The sequence below is a fragment of the Pongo abelii genome, chromosome 9, assembly GCF_028885655.2.
Source record: "Pongo abelii isolate AG06213 chromosome 9, NHGRI_mPonAbe1-v2.0_pri, whole genome shotgun sequence".
In the NCBI taxonomy this organism is placed as follows: domain Eukaryota; kingdom Metazoa; phylum Chordata; class Mammalia; order Primates; family Hominidae; genus Pongo; species Pongo abelii.
Window position 1 is genome coordinate 117,777,361 of NC_071994.2, and position 19,358 is coordinate 117,796,718.

A 19,358-nucleotide genomic window follows, 5' to 3' on the forward strand; every position below is an offset into this window, starting at 1 on the left:
TTTTTCTGCATACTGTTACATCCTGACTCTCAATACCTGTTTGCCTTTGAAGAATGCTTCTGGCCAAACTGCTCAGTTAAAATGGATGGTGCTGCCTCAGGGATTTTGAGATAATCCCTCATTTGTTTGGACAGGCATTGTCAAAGGACCTCTCTGAGTTTTCCCATCCTCGGGTCAGGGTCTTGCAATATGTGGATGATATACTGCTCTGTGCGCCAACTGAGGAAACCTCTTGGGAAGGCACTGAAACTCTTCTTAATTTCTTAGCTGACAGAGCATATAAGATTTCAAAATCTAAGGCCCAGCTTTGCAAAACCTTGGTAAAGTACCTCAGTTTAGTGCTTCTGAAAGGACCAGAGCATTAGGGGAAGAAAGAATTAAGCCCATTTCCTCCTTCCCCCTCCCTAAAATCCTCAAGCAACTGACAGGATTTTGGGGCATTACAGGATTTTGCAGGCTATGGATACCTGGGTATGGTGAGATAGATCATCCTCTATATCACTTCACAAAAGAAACTCAAGTGGATAAAACTCATCTAACCTGGAAACCTAAAGCTCAAAAGGCCTTTAGCCAGCTAAAGCAAGCCTTACTTAAGGTACCAGCCCTCAGCCCTCCTGTAGGCAGGGCCTTCAATCTTTATGTATCAGAAAGGAAAGGAATGGGCATGGGAATTTTAATTCAGGCCTGAGGACCAGCTCAACAACTAGTGGGCTACCTGAGTAAGAAACTTGATTTGTGGGTAAAGGCTGGCCAGCATGCCTCTGAGCAATTGCCATGTTGGCCCTGCTGGTACTGGAGGTCACCAAATTAACCCTGGGAAATGGCTTAACTGTTTATGCCCCACACGATGTAGCAGGATTGCTGTCTTTTATGGGGAACCTTTGGCTAACGGTCAGTTGGCTCCTTAAATACCAGGCTCTGCTGTTAGAAGGCTCAGAAGTTCTGTTAAAAACTTGTTCTTGCCTAAACCCAGCCACTTTCCTCCCCAAGAAAACTGGGGAACCTGAACATGACTGTGAGCAAATTGTGGTACAGATCTATGGAGCCAGGGAGGATCTCAGGGAAGCTCCCCTAGAAAATCCAGACTGGACCATCTTCACAGATGGCAGTTCCTTTGTAGAGCAAGAAGTCCATAAGGCAGAATATCTAGTAGTCACTCTGAATGATGTTATTGAAAGTGCACCTCTCTATCCAGGCACAAGTGCTCAACTAGCTGAACTGATAGCTCTTACAAGAGCACTTGAATTAAGCAAAGGAAAGGTAGCTAACATTTACATTGACTCCAAGTATGCTTTCTTAGTTCTCCATGCTCATGCTACCATTTGGAAGGAAAGACACTTTCTTACCACTAATGAATCTACTATAAATTACCACCAGGAAATTAACAGGTTATTATCCTCAGTTTTCCTTCCATGAGAGGTAGCAGTAATGCATTGTAAGGGACATCAGAAGGGAACAAATGAAATAGCTGAAAGAAACAAGTTAGCAGATCAGGCAGCCAAGTCAGCAGCAAGAAAGTCTCATGGCATCAACTTGAAGCCCCTCTAACCTGGGAAGGCTTCATAAAAGAAATTAAGCCTCAGTACTCCCCTGCAGAAATAGAATGGGCCATTTCTCAGGGTATACTTTCTAGCCCTCAGGATGACTACAGTCAGAATATGGCAAGCTCCACTTTCCAGCCTCCAGCCAATGGAAAGTCCTTAAAATCCTTCACCAAATGTACCTCAAAACAATAAATTCCATGCCCCCTCATGGAATTCCAGGCCCCTGTATGATGTTTGCTAAAAGTAGTGGCCTACAAATCTGTGGGTGAACAGGAGATGTCTGGACTGACAGCCCTTGATGCAAGGATTATCTGAGATATTGACAAGGGTATATTATGTCCCTAATTTTTTGAAAGTCCATTTGTCAGGTGGACCCTTCTCATTTAACAAAAATCATATAATCATCTCAATAGAAAAGACATTTGATAACATTCAACTTTGCTTCAGATAAAAATATCTCAACAAATTAGGTATGAAAGAAATGTACCTCAAAACAATAAAAACCATGTATAACAAATCCACAGCTAACATCACATTCAATGTGGAAAAGTTGAAAGCCTTCTGAGATCTGGAATAAGATAGTGTTGACCACTTTTACCAGTTTTATTCAACATAGTATTGGAAGTCCTAGCCAGAGCAATTAAGTCAGAGAAATAAATAAAGGGTGTACAAATTGGAAAGAAGGAAATTAAATTGTCCCTGTTTGCAGACCACATAAACTTATATTTAGAAAACTCCATAGACTTCAATGAAAAACTGTCAGAACTGATTTTAAAAACTCAGTGAAGTTGCAGGATACAAAATCAACATATAAAGATCAGTAACATTTCTATACACCAATACCAAACAACCTGAAAAAAAATCAAGAAAGCAATTTCATTTACAGTAGCTACAAAAAACCCTAGGAATAAATTTATCTAAAGAGGTGAAAGATCTCTACAATGAAAACTACAAAACATTGATGCAAGAAATTAGAGAACACACACACACACTCATACACACAAAATAGAAAGATATTCCATGTTAATGGGTTAGAAGAATAAACGTTAAAATGTTCAGACTACTAAAAGCAATCTACAGATTCAAGGCAAACCCTATCAAAATACCAATAATATTCTTCATCAAAATAGAAAAACAATTCTAAAATCTGTAAGGAAACAAAGAAGATCCAGAATAGCCAAAGCAATTCTGAGCAAAAAGAACAAAGCTGAAGGCATTATATTACCTGACTTCAAAATATACTACAAAGTTATAGTAAACAGTGTTATACTGGCATAAATATAGTCACATGCACCAATGGAACAGAATAGAGAACACAGAAATGAATCCACATATTTACAGCCATCTGGATTTTTGACAAAGTCATCAAAAACATACAATGGGGGAACAAAAGTATTTAAAATAGATGGTGCTGGAGAAACTGAATATCCATATGCAAAAGTAGGAAATTAGACCATTTTCTCTCACCATATACAAAACTCAGTTACAAAATGAATTAAAGACTGATATGCATGATCCAAAGTATGAAAATACTGGAAAAAAACATAGGGAATACTGTTCAGGACACTGATGTAGCCAGAGGATGTTTGGATAAGACCTCAGATGCACAGAGAACAAAAGCAAAGATAGACCCATGGGATTATATAAAACTGAACACTCTTTCACAGCAAAGGAAGCAATCAAGTGAGTGAAGAGTTAACCTACAGAATGGGAGAAAATATTTGCAAACTATCCATCTGACAAGGGATTACTATCCAGAATATACAAGGAACTCAACCAACTCTATAGCAAAAATATTTAATAATCCAATTAAAAAGTGGGCAAAAGATCTGAATAGACACTTACCAGAAGATATACAAATGGCAAACAAGTATATGAAAAGGTGCTCAACATCATTGATCATCAGAGAAACACAAATCAAAACTACAGTGTAATATAATCTCACTCCTGTTAAAATGGCTTTTATCGAAAAGACAGGTAGTAACATATGCTAGTAAGGATGTGGAGAAAAGGGAACCCTTGTACACTGTTGGTGGGAATGTAATTAGTACAACCACTATAGAGAACAGTTTGGAGGTTTCTCAAAAAACTAAAAATAGGCTACCATATGATCCAGCAATCCCACTGCTAGGTATATACCCAAAATAAAGGAAATCAGTATATCCAAGAGCTATCTGCACTCCCATGTTTATTGCAGCAATGATTACAATAGCCAAGATTTGTAAGCAACCTAAGTGTCCATCAACAGACAAATACATAAAGAAAATATGGTATATATACACAATGGAGTAGTGTTCAGTTATAAAAAGAACAAGATTCTGTCATTTGCAACAACATGGATGGAACTGGAGGTCATTATGTTAAGTGAAATAAGTTAGGCACAGAAGACAAACTTTGCATGTTCGTTTTTATTTGAGGAAGTTAATACTTAAAACAATTGAAGTCATGGAGATAGAGAGTAGAATGATGGCTACCAGAGGCTGGGAAGGGTGGTGGGGGCATGGAGGAGAAGTGGGGTTAGTTAACGAGTACAAAAATATGATTAGACAGAATGAATAAGATCTAGTATTTGATAGTATAACAGGGTAACTACAATCACCAATAATTTATTTTACATTTTAAAAAATAGCTAAAAGAGTATAATTGTATTGTTTGTAGCACAAGAAAGAATAAATTCTTGAGGCAATGAATACCCCATTTACCCTGATGTGATTACTATGTATTGTATGCTTGTATCAAAATATCTCATCTACCCCATAAATACATACACCTACTTTGTACCCACAAAAATTAAAAATTAAAAACAAACAAATGAAAACCAAAAATATAGATATTCTGTTCTTCAGATGTTACCTTAAAGAAAGTAAAAAGATGAGCTAAGCTTTGAAGAAGATAGGTGCAATGCATTTATATGTGACAAAGAAAGAATGTGTATGTGTGAACACACACACAGTATTTATCCTCTCACATATTGCTTAATGATTATCAGGTATGTTGTTTGGTATCTAGCTATTGAAACTCCCTTCCTATAATCTACAAGTCTTGTAGTTTAGCCTTTCCTAGAACAGATGAGGTAATAAGCGAAAATAAGCTTTTGTAAACCACATAAATAAAGCATTTCCTACCTTTGTGGAGTTCTGGAAAACTGTAAAAGTGATCCAGGAGGCTAATATAAACAACAGTGCCAATAGCGACTTATAATTTATCATACTTATTTTCATGATTAGGATCCTACAAGAGACAATACAAAAACAAGCACAAAAACATACAACAAAACAGAAAAGCAAACAAACATGGGAAACATTTGAAATTTTTTTGGCTCATGATTACTTTTTAGCCTCAGATAAATAACTCCCAGAAGTAAACCTTCACCCCCCTAGCTGTACTTGGTATCTCCCAGGTGCTCTCTTTTAGCTATCTGCTTGTACATTCTACAGAACAGATATTTCATGGAGCCCACTGTGAACTTTAAGAAATCGAGCAGCTAAGGGCCTGAAGGATGCAAGCTTGCTCGTGTCTAGATGAAGTCTCCAGACTATTTGTCACCTAACTATCAGGTTCCCTGTTCTAGTCCCTTAAACTCAAGGGCAGACACAAAATACTCCAGCGAATATTGACACTGAGAACCACATCATTAAAGTGCCTGTTGAATGTAAATTAGTTTTTCTTTTTCATTAATGCCAATCTGTTAATATGTCCTCCTTTTCTGTTTTAGCAGGCTTTCTAGCACCCCTCAAGCTTGAAAAGTTATTTTAAAACATTTCTTACTTAAAAAAATTTCAGAATTTATCAATATTTTTCTATGATTCATCTTAACATTTCTGTTTGCACCAGAATTCCAAGTTCTCTTTTAACTTGGAACTTTAAACTTTAACATCAGATTGCTTGAATGCTGCCTTTCTAAAACTTTCCATCCCTCAAAATTTACCCTCCCCATAGAAGCACTTTTCACCCCAGATCACCAGTTTATACATGGGCATTAGACGTTTCTGCACCCAAAAATAAATGTTATACCTTTCCCTCACCTTCCCAATTTTACAAATATTTTCATACCTTTAGTTTACAGATTGTTCAATCCCATACATAGACTCTCTGGCAAGCTAGGTGTTGAGGATTTCTTCTGAAGCCACCAGTGTGCTACTGGAATACCTCTCCTCTATACCAAAATAAATTGCAGATATAAGTTGCAGTTTGTTTACCTTTAGCATGGATATACAACCTTCTGCTTGTTTCAGCTAAGACAGAACTGTCAGCCACGTCAGCTCCACCTTAAGGAGGGGCCTGGATCACAAACTGCAGTTATTAGCTCAAGCAGAGGTAGGAAGGAGAAATGAAGTGCTCTGCATAGTAGGTTATATGATTTCAAATTCCTGAAGTTTTATGAGTCTAATTCTAGTTACAATAAATAACTGACAAGAAAAAGAGTGTTTGATAAATAATTGTATTTAGTTAATACAATTTGATAAATATAGTTACAATAAATGACGAGAAAAAGAGCCAGAAGTTTGAATGATTGAGAGTAATCATCAACAGAAAGTCAGACTTTCTAGTTTCCATCTGAACGTTATCATCAAGACCCAGTTGGCAGGATTCAAGTGCATATTATCTCATACATAGTAGGTTTCAATACAATTTGCTGAATTGAACTAAAATAATCTCAAATATAACATAGGGAAGACAATAATATTAATTGCATCTGAGACTAACAGAGTGACAGCTTATAGCCATGGGTTTGAATCCATCTGGGATTTGTATTCTTGATCTGATGAAAACATTGCTGGAAAGAGCAGGTACCCAGACAGCTGCACCAGTGCCCACAGGAAGCAGTAGCTGCTGTCCCTGTGGCTCTCTCTATGGGTTCATTACTGCTGCCCTACACAGGAGGGTAAACATATTTAAGCATGCCCATCAATCTTTCCAGTCTTATGTTTTTCAAAAGATGGAATCAAGACTAGTTTCACAACTGGTCTTCTTGTTTCAGATCTTGAAATTCTTCCAACACCTTGGATCCTGTTCTACCAAATTTGCCTTAACAATACTTCTTTATGTCTTTACATGATGACCTTTGGAAAAGCTGTTTTAACCTCATAAAACTGGATCTAGGATTGTTAAATTTTTCACTGAGGAGCCTGTGATAAGAAAAAAGTATTTGCAGTGGGTTTGGTTTGGCTGTTCCTTAGAGGACTGATGCCAGCAACCACCCAAGTTCACAGTCTACTCTGAGACATATAGATTTATAGATTTTCATTTGGTTTGGTCACATAGATTTTGAAATCTAATGTTAACCTGGAATCTTTTTATGAGGTAGGCATAATAGATAAGCTTGACTTAAAGAACCAAGAGCACAAAAGAAAGTTTGAATGATTTGTGCAGGTCATCTGATAAGCTTTCAAACAGGGCTGAATCCAAGATTCCTGTCATTTTAATCTCTAACACTGTGTGTTTATAGTGTATGTGTATAACAACATAAGCACAAATAATGAAAAGTAGGAAGCTGGAAAAACTATCTTGAAGTCTTTATACCATGTGTGAATTGGGATAATATTACTTGAAGGTAGACTCTGATTAATTAAGAAAAATATTGTAACGCTAGTATAACCACTAAATATTTCTTTTAAAAAGTGGTATACATAATAAATCAACAATGAAGATTAAATGAAATAATAAAAATGTTTGATTAGCCCAATAGAAGGAAAAGAAGGAAACAAAGAAGTGGAACATAGAAAACTTCTGTCAATATATTCTTAAATTCAAATATATGAACAGTGTTCTGAAATCTGAATGATATTAACCAGGGGTGGACAAACTTTTTCTATAAAGAATCAGATAGAAAATATTTTAAGAGAAAGAAACTATAAACAAGAAAATGTAATGGGTATATTAAAATTAACCTTGTGATTTTCAGTTGGAATTAGAATTATCGGTATGCACTCAGAGTTTTTTGATAGGTAAATATGCATTTTTATGTATAGATGGGGTCATGCACACAGACATATATTTTCAAGCTCTATCCATAGAGAAGCCCTAGAAGTAATGACACCTAGTGCCTAGACCTTGGTTTCTTAATTTTCCAGTAAAGGGAGCTACAATTTCTTGGAGAAGTGACTGGTTGATTCCATCACTTTGTCAGGGGATATGAGATGAGCCTGGAGCATCTTGGGGTGCTAGGAAATGCCTTTTAAAAAATGGAGGGACATGTCAAAATGGCCCAGAAGCTAACCTGAAAGAGCTCCTGATGAACAAAGTTGCAACAATTTGAGCCACAAAATAAATAACAATCGTTCTGGAATATATATTAATCTACTCTCACATTTCAAAATACAATCATGCCTTCCCAACAGTCCCTCAAAGTCTTAGTGAATTTCAGCATTAACTCAAAAGTCCAAAGTCCAAAGTCTCATTTGAGACAAGGTAAGTCCCTTCCACCTATGAGCCTGTAAAATAAAAATCAAGTTAGTTACTTCCAAGATACAATGGGACTATAGGCGTTGGGTAAATATTTACATTCTAAAAGGGAAAAATTGGCAGAAAGAAAGGGGCTACAAGCTTCATGCAAGTTCAGAACTCAGAAGAGCAGTCATTAAACTTCAAAGCTCCAAAATAATCTCCTTTGACCCCATGTCTCACATCCAGGGCACACTAATGCAAGGGGTCGGCTCCCAAAGACCTGGGCAGCTCTGCCCCTCTGGCTTTGCAGGGTTCAGTCCCTGCAGCTGCTCTCAAGGGCTGATGTTGAGTGCCTTTGGTTTTTTCAGGTGATGAGTGCAAGCTGCCAGTGTGTCTACCATTCTGGGGTCTGGAGGATGGTGGCCCTTTTCTCACAGCTCCACTAGGCAGTGCCCCAGTGGGGACTCTGTGTGGGGGCTCCATCCCCACATTTCCCCTCCACACTGCCCTAGTAGAGGTTATCTAGAGGGTTCCACTCCTGCAGCAGACTTCTGTCTGGACATCCAGGCTTTTCCATACATCCTCTGAAATCTAAGTAGAGTCTCTCAAGCCTCAACTCTTGTACTCTGTGCACCTGCAGGCTTAACACCCTGTGGAAGTCACCAAGGCTTATGGCTTGCACTCTCTAAAGCAATGGCTTGAACTGTACCTGGGCCTCTTTGAGCCATGGCTGGAGCTGGAGCAGCTGGGATGCAGGGACCAGTGTCTTGAGGCTGTGCAGGGTGACAGGGCCCTGGGCCTGGCTCACAAAACCATTCTTCCCTTCTAGGCCTGCAGGTCTGTGATGGGAGAGGCTTCCACAAAGGTCTCTGAAATGCCTTTGAGGCCTTCTCCCCATTGTCTCCACCTGCAGGCTTAACACCCTGTGGAAGCTACCAAGGCTTATGGCTGGCACTCTTTTTGCATTTGGCTCCTTTTTACTTATGCAAATTTCTGCAGCCTTCCTGAATTCCTCCCCTGAAAATGGCCATTTCTTTCTACCACACGGCCAGGCTGCAAATTTTCCAAACTTTTATACTTTGCTTCCTTTTTAATATAAGTTCCAGTTTTACATCACTTTTTGCTCATGCATATAAGCATAGATTGTTAAAGCAGCCAGGCTGCTTCTTGAACACTTTGCTGCTTAGAAATTTCTTCCCCCAGATACCCTAAATCATCACTTTCAAGTTCAAAGTTCCACAGATCCCTAGGTCAGGGGCACAGTGCCTCCTAGTTCTTCACTAAAGCATAACAAAACTGACCTTTACTCCAATTCCCAATAAGTTCCTCATCTCCATCTGAGACCTCCTCAGACTGGACTTCATAGTCCATATCACTACCAGTATTTTGGTGGCAACAATTTAACAAGTCTCTAGGAAGTTCCAAAGTTTCTCTTATATTCTTGTCTTCTTCTGGGCCCTCCACTCTCTGCCTGTTACCCAGTTAAAGTAGCTTTGACATTTTCAGGTATATTTATGGCAGTGCTCCACTCCTCAGTACTAATTTTCTGTATTAGTCTGTTCTCACGCTGCTATAAAAATATTTGAGACTGGATAATTTATAAAGAAAAGAGATTGAATTAATTGGCTTATGGTTCCACAGGCTGTACAGGGAGCATGGTAGCTTCTGCTTCTGAGAAGGCCTCAGGGAGCTTTTACTCATGGAAGAAGGCAAAGTGGGAGCAGGCGTCTTACATGGCCAGAGCAGGAGCATGAGTTTGTGGGAGGGGCTACACACTTTTAAACAACAAGATCTTGTGAGAACTCACTCCCTATACAGTACCAGTGTGGGATGGTGCTAAACCATTTTTAAGAACGCTGCCTCCGTGATCCAATTACCTCCTACCAGGCCCCAGCTCCAACACTGGGGATTACAATTCAACATGAGATTTGGGCAGGGACACAGATCCAAACCATATCAGAATATAACCCATAGAATTAAAAAAAAATCTATGAGTTCATATCTATAAAAGTAAACAATAGCATAAATAAATGGGGTAGAATAAACAGCTGTTCCTCACAGAAGAATTCCAACTAACAAATATGGCAAAAGTGAAGGAAATACAAAGTGAGCATTAGAACTCTTCAGTAATAATTGCTGTACTCAATATCTGCTAATGAATACTAAAATCAGTGAGGAAATTTTGAAGAAAAACAAGAGTTTATTTCCACCAATATATTTATAATTTCAAAGTTGAAAATAGTAACATTAGAGTGGAGAAAATCAATGAACATCTGCTTACCCAAGTGATGAAGGGTTAACATAACCAGTAATAAGACATATCTTGGTTGGCAATAATCTGCCAGCCTTTTCTGTAATTCAAAAACTCATTTAAAAGTCAAAACTATTAAAAGTATTCTCAAATTGAAACAAAAATAGTTATACATGAAATGACCCAGTTTCCTCATTCCTTCATTTACCAAATAATCTGCCAAATAGTTAATCATTTCTAATAATAAGACACAAATGCTGTACTGAGAAACGCACATCACATCTATGATATTCTTGACAACAATGTATAACTTCAATCTAACTATGAGAAAATTTTGGATAGAAAAAAATTGAGTGACATTCTACAAAATAACTAATATTTTTCTAAAGTGTCACAATCATGAAAAACCATGTAAGACTAAGCAACTGTCCCCAGCTAAGGAGACACGATGACTAAATGCAATTTGAGATCCTGGATTGGGTCCTGAAATAGAAGAAGGACATTAATGGAAAAACTAGTAAAATCCAAAAAAAGTCTGTAATTTCATTGATAGTTACTAGTGTACCAACGTTAATTTCTTAATTCTGAACATTTGATGATTATTATGCAAGATGTTATTTACTGATGCTGGCTGAAGGATATATGAGAATCCTCTATACTATTTTGAAACTTTTCTATAATTCAAAAATGTATTAAAAGTAAAAATAATTAAAAACCTTCTCAAATGGGAAAATATAGTTCTCCATGAAATGATTCAGTTTCCACATATCATATACCAAATAATTTGCCAAATAGTCTATCATTTCGAACAGATCGATGTTGCCACTTGAACATTTTAAGTTGCCATCTGTACATGTTTTAATCTATCAATGTCACACTGTTGTTTTTTGTTTTGCTATTTGCTTAATTATATTTAAATAACTTTAGGGGCACAAGTGATTTTTGGTTACGTGGATGAATTGTATAATGGTGAAGTCTGGAGTTTTAGTGTACCTGTCACTCAAATAGCATACATTTTACCCAATAAGTAATTTTTCATCCCATTTCCCTTCCCACGCTCCCTCTTTCTGAGTCTTCAAAGTCCATTATACTACTCTGTATGTTTTTGGGTACTCATAGCTTAAATCCCACTTATAAGTGAGAGTATGTGGTATTTGGCTTTCATTCCTGAGTTATGTCACTTAGGATAATACCCTCCAGTTTCATCCGTGTTGCTGCAAAAGATGTTATTTTGTTCTTTTTAAATTTATATATATATTTATATTTTATATATATTTATATTATATATTATATATTATATTGTATATATATTCAATTTATATAAATATTTATTATATATTATATATAAATTATATATTATATATTATAATTAAATATAATACAATTAGCTATAATATATAATATATATAATATATATTCTATAATATATAATATATATAATACATATAATAGATACAATATAATATTACGTATAATATATAATATATATTATTAGACATATATAAATATCTGTAATTATAATATATAATCTATAATCTATAAATTATAGATTATATATTATCCCATATATAAATTATAGATATACCACATATAATAAGCTCATATACAAATTATAGATTATATAATGTATAATAATTATCTCATATAATAATTACAGAATCATGTATAATTATCTCATATATAATAATTACAAAATCATATATAACAATTATCTCATATAATTACAGAATCATATATAATAATCTCATATAATTACAGAATCATATATAATAATTATGTAATATATAATTACAGAATCATATATAATAATTCTCTCATATAATTACAGAATCATAATAATTATCTCATATATAGTACAGAATCATATATAATAATTTTTGTCTCATAGGTAAATACTATTACCTAGTGGATAATAATTATTGTCTCATCTCATAGGTAACTACTATTATCTAGTGGATAATAATTACTGCCTCGTCTCATAGGTAACTCCTATTACCTGGTGGATAATAAGTATAGCCTTGTCTCATAGGTAACTCCTACTACCTGGTGGATATTAAGTATTGCCTCATCTCATAGGTAACTCCTACTACCTGGTGGATATTAAGTATTGCCTCGTCTCTTAGGTAACCCCTATTACCTGGTGTATAAAAAGATTGCCTCATCTCCTAGTAACTGCTATTACCAGGTGGATAATAAGTATTGCCTCATCTCCTAGGTAACTCCTTTTACATGGTGGATAATAAGTATTGCCTCATCTCATAGGTAACTCCTATTACCTGGTGGATAATAAGTATTGCCTCATCTCCTAGGTAACTCCTTTTACATGGTGGATAATAATTACTGCCTCATCTCATAGGTAACTCCTATTGCCTGGTGGATAATAAGTATTGCCTCGTCTCATAGGTAACTCCTATTACCTGGTGCATAATAAGTATTGCCTGCTCTCCTAGGTAACTTCTATTACCTGGTGGATAATAAGTATTGCCTCATCTCATAGGTAACTCCTATAACTTGGTGGATGATAAGATTGCCTCGTCTCATAGGTAACTCCTATTACCTGGTGGATAATAAGATTGCCTCGTCTCATAGGTAACTCCTATTACCTGGTGGATAATAAGTATTGCCTCATCTCCTAGGTAACTCCTATTACCTGGTGGATAATAAGTATTGCCTCATCTCATAGGTAACTCCTATTACATGGTGCATAATAAGTATTGCCTGCTCTCCTAGGTAACTCCTATAACTTGGTGGATAATAAGTATTGCCTCGTCTCATAGATGACTCCTATTACCTGGTGGATAATGAGTATTGCCTCGTAGGTAATGACTGTTACCTGGTGGATAATAAGTATTTCCTCCTAGGTAACGACTGTTACCCGGTGGATACTTAGTATTGCCTCCTAGGTAACGACCGTTACCTGGTGGATAATAAGTATTGCCTCATAGGTAACGACCGTTAGCTGGTAGGTAATAAGTATTGCCTTGTAAGTAACGACCGTTACCTGGTGGGTACTAAGTATTGCCTCATAGGTAACAATCGTTACCTGGTGGATACTGAGTATTGCCTCGTAGGTAAGGACTGTTACCTGGTGGATACTCAGTCTTGTCTTGTAGGTAACAACTGTTACCTGGTGGATAATAAGTATTGCCTCTTAGGTAACAACTGTTACCTGGTGGATAATAAGTATTGCCTCATAGGTAATGACTGTTAGCTGGTGGATACTAAGTATTGCCTCGTAGGTAACGACTGTTACCTGGTGGATAATAAGTACTGCCTCGTAGGTAACAACTGTTACCTGGTGGATATTCAGTATTGCCTCATAGGTGACGACTGTTACCTGGTGGATACTGAGTATTGCCTCGTAGATAAGGACTGTTACCTGGTGGATACTGAGTATTGCCTCATAGGTAAGGACTGTTACCTGGTGGATATTTAGTATTGCCTCGTAGGTAAAAACTGTTACCTGGTGGATAATAAGTATTGCCTCGTAGGTAATGACTGTTACCTGGTGGATAATAACTATTGCCTCGTAGGTAACGAGTGTTACCTGGTGGATAATAACTATTGCCTCGTAGGTAATGACTGTTACCTAGTGGATAGTAAGTACTGCCTCGTAGGTAACGACTGTTACCTGGTGGAAAATAAGTACTGCCTCCTAGGTAACGACTGTTACCTGGTGGATACTGAGTATTGCCTCGTAGGTAATGATTGTTACCTGGTGGGTAATAAGTATTTACTCCTAGGTAATGACTGTTACCTGGTGGATACTTAGTATTGCCTCCTAGGTAACGACCGTTACCTGGTGGATAATAAGTATTGCCTCATAGGGAACGACCGTTAGCTGGTAGATAATAAGTATTGCCTTGTAAGTAACGACCGTTACCTGGTGGGTACTAAGTATTGCCTCATAGGTAACAACCGTTACCTGGTGGATACTGAGTATTGCCTCGTAGGTAAGGACTGTTACCTGGTGGATACTCAGTCTTGTCTTGTAGGTAACAACTGTTACCTGGTGGATAATAAGTATTGCCTCTAAGGTAACAACTGTTACCTGGTGGATAATAAGTATTGCCTCATAGGTAATGACTGTTACCTGGTGGATACTAAGTATTGCCTCGTAGGTAACGACTGTTACCTGGTGGATAATTAGTACTGCCTCGTAGGTAACTACTGTTACCTGGTGGATAATTAGTACTGCCTCGTAGGTAACAACGGTTACCTGGTGGATAATAAGTATTGCCTCGTAGGTAATGACTGTTACCTGGTGGATACTGAGTATTGCCTCGTAGATAAGGACTGTTACCTGGTGGATACTGAGTATTGCCTCATAGGTAAGGACTGTTACTTGGTGGATATTCAGTATTGCCTAGTAGGTAACGACTGTTACCTGGTGGATAATAAGTATTGCCTCGTAGGTAATGACTGTTACCTGGTGGATAATAACTATTGCCTCGTAGGTAATGACTGTTACCTGGTTGATAATAACTGTTGCCTCGTAGGTAACGAGTGTTACCTGGTGGATAATAAGTATTGCCTCATAGGTAATGACTGTTACCTGGTGGATAATAAGTACTGCCTCGTAGGTAACGACTGTTACCTGGTGCAAAATAAGTACTGCCTCCTAGGTAACGACTGTTACCTGGTGGATACTGAGTATTGCCTCAGAGGTAATGACTGTTATCTGGTGGATACTCAGTATTGCCTCTTAGGTAATGACTGTTACCTGCTGGATACTGAGTATTGCCTTGTAGGTAACGACTGTTACCTGGTGGATAATAAGTATTGCCTTGTGGGTGACCACTGTTACCCGGTGGATAATAAGTATTGCCTCGTGGGTAACCACTGTTACCCAGTGGGTAATAAGTATTGCCTCTTGTGTAACCACTATTACCTGGTGGATAATAAGTATTGCCTCATCTCATAGGTAACTCCTATTACCTGGTGGATAATAAGTATTTCCTCGTCTCATAGGTAACTCCTATTACCTGGTGGATAATAAGTATTGCCTCGTCTCATAGGTATCTCCTATTACATGGTGCATAATAAGTATTGCCTGCTCTCCTAGGTAACTCCTATTACCTGGTGGGTAGTAAGTATTGCCTCTTCTCATAGGTAACTCCTATTACCTGGTGGATAATAAGTATTGCCTTGTCTCATAGGTAACTCCTTCTACCTGGTGGATATTAAGTATTGCCTCATCTCATAGGTAACTCCTACTACCTGGTGGATATTAAGTATTGCCTCGTCTCTTAGGTAACCCCTATTACCTGGTGGATAAAAAGATTGCCTCGTCTCCTAGTAACTGCTATTACCAGGTGGATAATAAGTATTGCCTCATCTCCTAGGTAACTCCATTTACATGGTGGATAATAAGTATTGCCTCATCTCATAGGTAACTCCTATTACCTGGTGGATAATAAATATTGCCTCGTCTCATAGGTAACTCCTATTACCTGGTGCATACTAAGTATTGCCTGCTCTCCTAGGTAACTTCTATTACCTGGTGGATAATAAGTATTGCCTCATCTCATAGGTAACTCCTATAATTTGGTGATTAATAAGTACTGCCTCGTCTCATAGATGACTCCTATTACCTGGTGGATAATGAGTATTGCCTCGTAGGTAATGACTGTTACCTGGTGGCTAATAAGTATTTCCTCCTAGGTAATGAGTGTTACCTGGTGGATACTTAGTATTGCCTCCTAGGTAACGACCGTTACCTGGTGGATAATAAGTATTGCCTCATAGGTAACGACCGTTAGCTGGTAGGTAATAAGTATTGCTTCGTAAGTAACGACCGTTACCTGCTGGGTACTAAGTACTGCCTCATAGGTAACAACCGTTACCTGGTGGATACTGAGTATTACCTCGTAGGTAAGGACTGTTACCTGGTGGATACTCAGTTTTGTCTTGTAGGTAACAACTGTTACCTGGTGGATAATAAGTATTGCCTCTTAGGTAACAACTGTTACCTGGTGGATAATAAGTATTGCCTCATAGGTAATGACTGTTACCTTGTGGATACTAAGTATTGCCTCGTAGGTAACGACTTTTACCTGGTGGATAATAAGTACTGCCTCGTAGGTAACAACTGTTACCTGGTGGATATTCAGTATTGCCTCGTAGGTAACGACTGTTACCTGGTGGATACTGAGTATTGCCTCGTAGATAAGGACTGTTAACTGGTGGATACTGAGTATTGCCTCATAGGTAAGGACTGTTACCTGGTGGATATACAGTATTGCCTCGTAGGTAACAACTGTTACCCGGTGGATACTCAGTATTGCCTGGTAGGTAACTACTGTTACCTGGTGGATAATAACTATTGCCTCGTAGGTAATGACTGTTACCTGGTGGATAATAACTATTGCCTCGTAGGTAACGAGTGTTACCTGGTGGATAATAAGTATTGCCTCGTAGGTAATGACTGTTACCTGGTGGATAATAAGTACTGCCTCGTAGGTAACGACTGTTACCTGGTGGAAAATAAGTACTGCCTCCTAGGTAACGACTGTTACCTGGTGGATACTGAGTATTGCCTCATAGGGAACGACTGTTACCTGGTGGATACTTAGTATTGCCTCTTAGGTAATGACTGTTACCTGCTGGATACTGAGTATTGCCTTGTAGGTAACGACTGTTACCTGGTGGATAATAAGTATTGCCTTGTAGGTGACCACTGTTACCCGGTGGATAATAAGTATTGCCTCGTGGGTAACCACTGTTACGAAGTGGGTAATAAGTATTGCCTCTTGTGTAACCACTGTTACCTGCTGGATAATAACTATTGCCTCGTCTGATAGGTAACTCCTATTACCTGGTGGATAATAAGTATTGCCTTGTCTCATAGGTAACTCCTACTACCTGGTGGATATTAAGTATTGCCTCATCTCATAGGTAACTCCTACTACCTGGTGGATATTAAGTATTGCCTCGTCTCTTAGGTAACTCCTATTACCTGGTGGATAATAAGATTGCCTCGTCTCCTAGTAACTGCTATTACCAGGTGGATAATAAGTATTGCCTCATCTCCTAGGTAACTCCTTTTACATGGTGGATAATAAGTATTGCCTCATCTCATAGGTAACTCCTATTACCTGGTGGATAATAAGTACTGCCTCATCTCATAGGTAACTCCTATTACATGGTGCATAATAAGTATTGCCTGCTCTCCTAGGTAACTTCTATTACCTGGTGGATAATAAGTATTGCCTCATCTCATAGGTAACTCCTATAACTTGGTGGATAATAAGTATTGCCTCGTCTCATAGATGACTCCTATTACCTGGTGGATAATGAGTACTACCTCGTAGGTAATGACTGTTACGTGGTGGATAATAAGTATTTCCTCCTAGGTAACGACTGTTACCTGGTGGATACTTAGTATTGCCTCCTAGGTAACGACCGTTACCTGGTGGATAATAAGTATTGCCTCATAGGTAATGACCGTTAGCTGGTAGGTAATAAGTATTGCCTTGTAAGTAATGACCGTAACCTGGTGGGTACTAAGTATTGCCTCAGAGGTAACAACCGTTACCTGGTGGATACTGAGTATTGCCTCGTAGGTAAGGACTGTTACCTGGTGGATACTCAGTCTTGTCTTGTAGGTAACAACTGTTACCTGGTGGATAATAAGTATTGCCTCTTAGGTAACAACTGTTACCTGGTGGATAATAAGTATTGCCTCGTAGGTAATGACTGTTACCTGGTGGATAATAACTATTGCCTCGTAGGTAATGACTGTTACCTGGTGGATCATAACTATTGCCTCGTAGGTAATGACTGTTACCTGGTGGATAATAAGTATTGCCTCATAGGTAATGACTGTTACCGGGTGGATAATAAGTACTGCCTCATAGGTAACGACTGTTACCTGGTGGAAAATAAGTACTGCCTCCTAGGTAAGGACTGTTACCTGGTGAATACTGAGTATTGCCTCATAGGTAACGACTGTTACCTGGTGGATACTCAGTATTGCCTCTTAGGTAATGACTGTTACCCGCTGTATAGTGAGTATTGCCTTGTAGGTAACGACTGTTACCTGGTGGATAATAAGTATTGCCTTGTGGGTGACCACTGTTACCCGGTGGATAATAAGTATTGCCTCGTGGGTAACCACTGTTACCCAGTGGGTAAAAAGTATTGCCTCTTGTGTAACCACTGTTACCTGGTGGATAATAAGTATTGCCTCGTCTCATAGGTAACTCCTATTACCTGGTGGATAATAAGTATTGCCTTGTCTCATAGATAACCCCTACTACCTGGTAGATATTAAGTATTGCCTCATCTCATAGGTAACTCCTACTGCCTGGTGGATATTAAGTGTTGCCTCGTCTCTTAGGTAACTCCTATTACCTGGCGGATAATAAGATTGCCTCGTCTCCTAGTAACTGCTATTACCAGGAGGATAATAAGTATTGCCTCATCTCCTAGGTATCTCCTTTTACATGGTGGATAATAAGTATTGCCTCGTCTCATGGGTAACTCCTATTACCTGGTGGATAATAAGTATTGCCTGGTCTCATAGGTAACTTCTGTTACCTGGTGGATAATAAGTATTGCCTCATCTCATAGGTAACTCCTATTGCCTGGTGGATAATAAGCATTGCCTCGTCTCATAGGTAACTCCTGTTACCTGGTGGATAATAAATATTGCCTCGTCTCATAGGTAACTCCTATTACCTTGTGGATAATAAGTATTGCCTGCTCTCCTAGGTAACTTCTATTACCTGGTGGATAATAAGTATTGCCTCATCTCATAGGTAACCCCTATAACTTGGTGGATAATAAGTATTGCCTCGTCTCATAGATGACTCCTATTACCTGGTGGATAATGAGTATTGCCTTGTAGGTAATGACTGTTACCTGGTGGATAATAAGTATTTCCTCCTAGGTAACGACTGTTACCTGGTGGATACTTAGTATTGCCTCCTAGGTAACGACCGTTACCTGGTGGATTATAAGTATTGCCTCCTAGGTAACGACCGTTAGCTGGTAGGTAATAAGTATTGCCTTGTAAGTAACGACCGTTACCTGGTGGGTACTAAGTATTGCCTCATAGGTAACAACCGTTACCTGGTGGATACTGAGTATTGCCTCGTAGGTAAGGACTGTTACCTGGTGGATACTCAGCCTTGTCTTGTAGGTAACAACTCTTACCTGGTGGATAATAAGTA

The 19,358-nt window shown here is 38.3% G+C and overlaps 2 protein-coding genes across 3 annotated transcripts in view; one reads left to right on the plus strand and one right to left on the minus strand.

Annotated features, from left to right (window-relative positions):
* Window positions 1-19,358, minus strand: part of NXPE4 (neurexophilin and PC-esterase domain family member 4) — a 94,041-nt gene that overhangs the window by 19,322 nt on the left and 55,361 nt on the right. For both annotated transcript variants that reach the window (XM_002822513.2, XM_054525128.1), the window contains exons 2-3: window positions 5,598-5,700; window positions 4,670-4,775 (exon numbers count right to left, since the gene is read on the minus strand). In XM_002822513.2, the coding sequence (XP_002822559.2) occupies window positions 4,670-4,765 (96 nt within the window). In that variant the 5' untranslated portion in view covers window positions 4,766-4,775; window positions 5,598-5,700. The remainder of the gene's footprint in view (window positions 1-4,669; window positions 4,776-5,597; window positions 5,701-19,358) is intronic.
* The window catches only part of LOC100453368 (uncharacterized), a 126,528-nt gene continuing 113,440 nt past the window's right edge, over window positions 6,271-19,358 (plus strand). Inside the window, exons 1-4 of the mRNA XM_054525501.1 lie at window positions 6,271-6,429; window positions 15,945-16,056; window positions 18,000-18,083; window positions 18,168-18,314. Of these exons, the coding sequence (XP_054381476.1) occupies window positions 6,271-6,429; window positions 15,945-16,056; window positions 18,000-18,083; window positions 18,168-18,314 (502 nt within the window). The remainder of the gene's footprint in view (window positions 6,430-15,944; window positions 16,057-17,999; window positions 18,084-18,167; window positions 18,315-19,358) is intronic.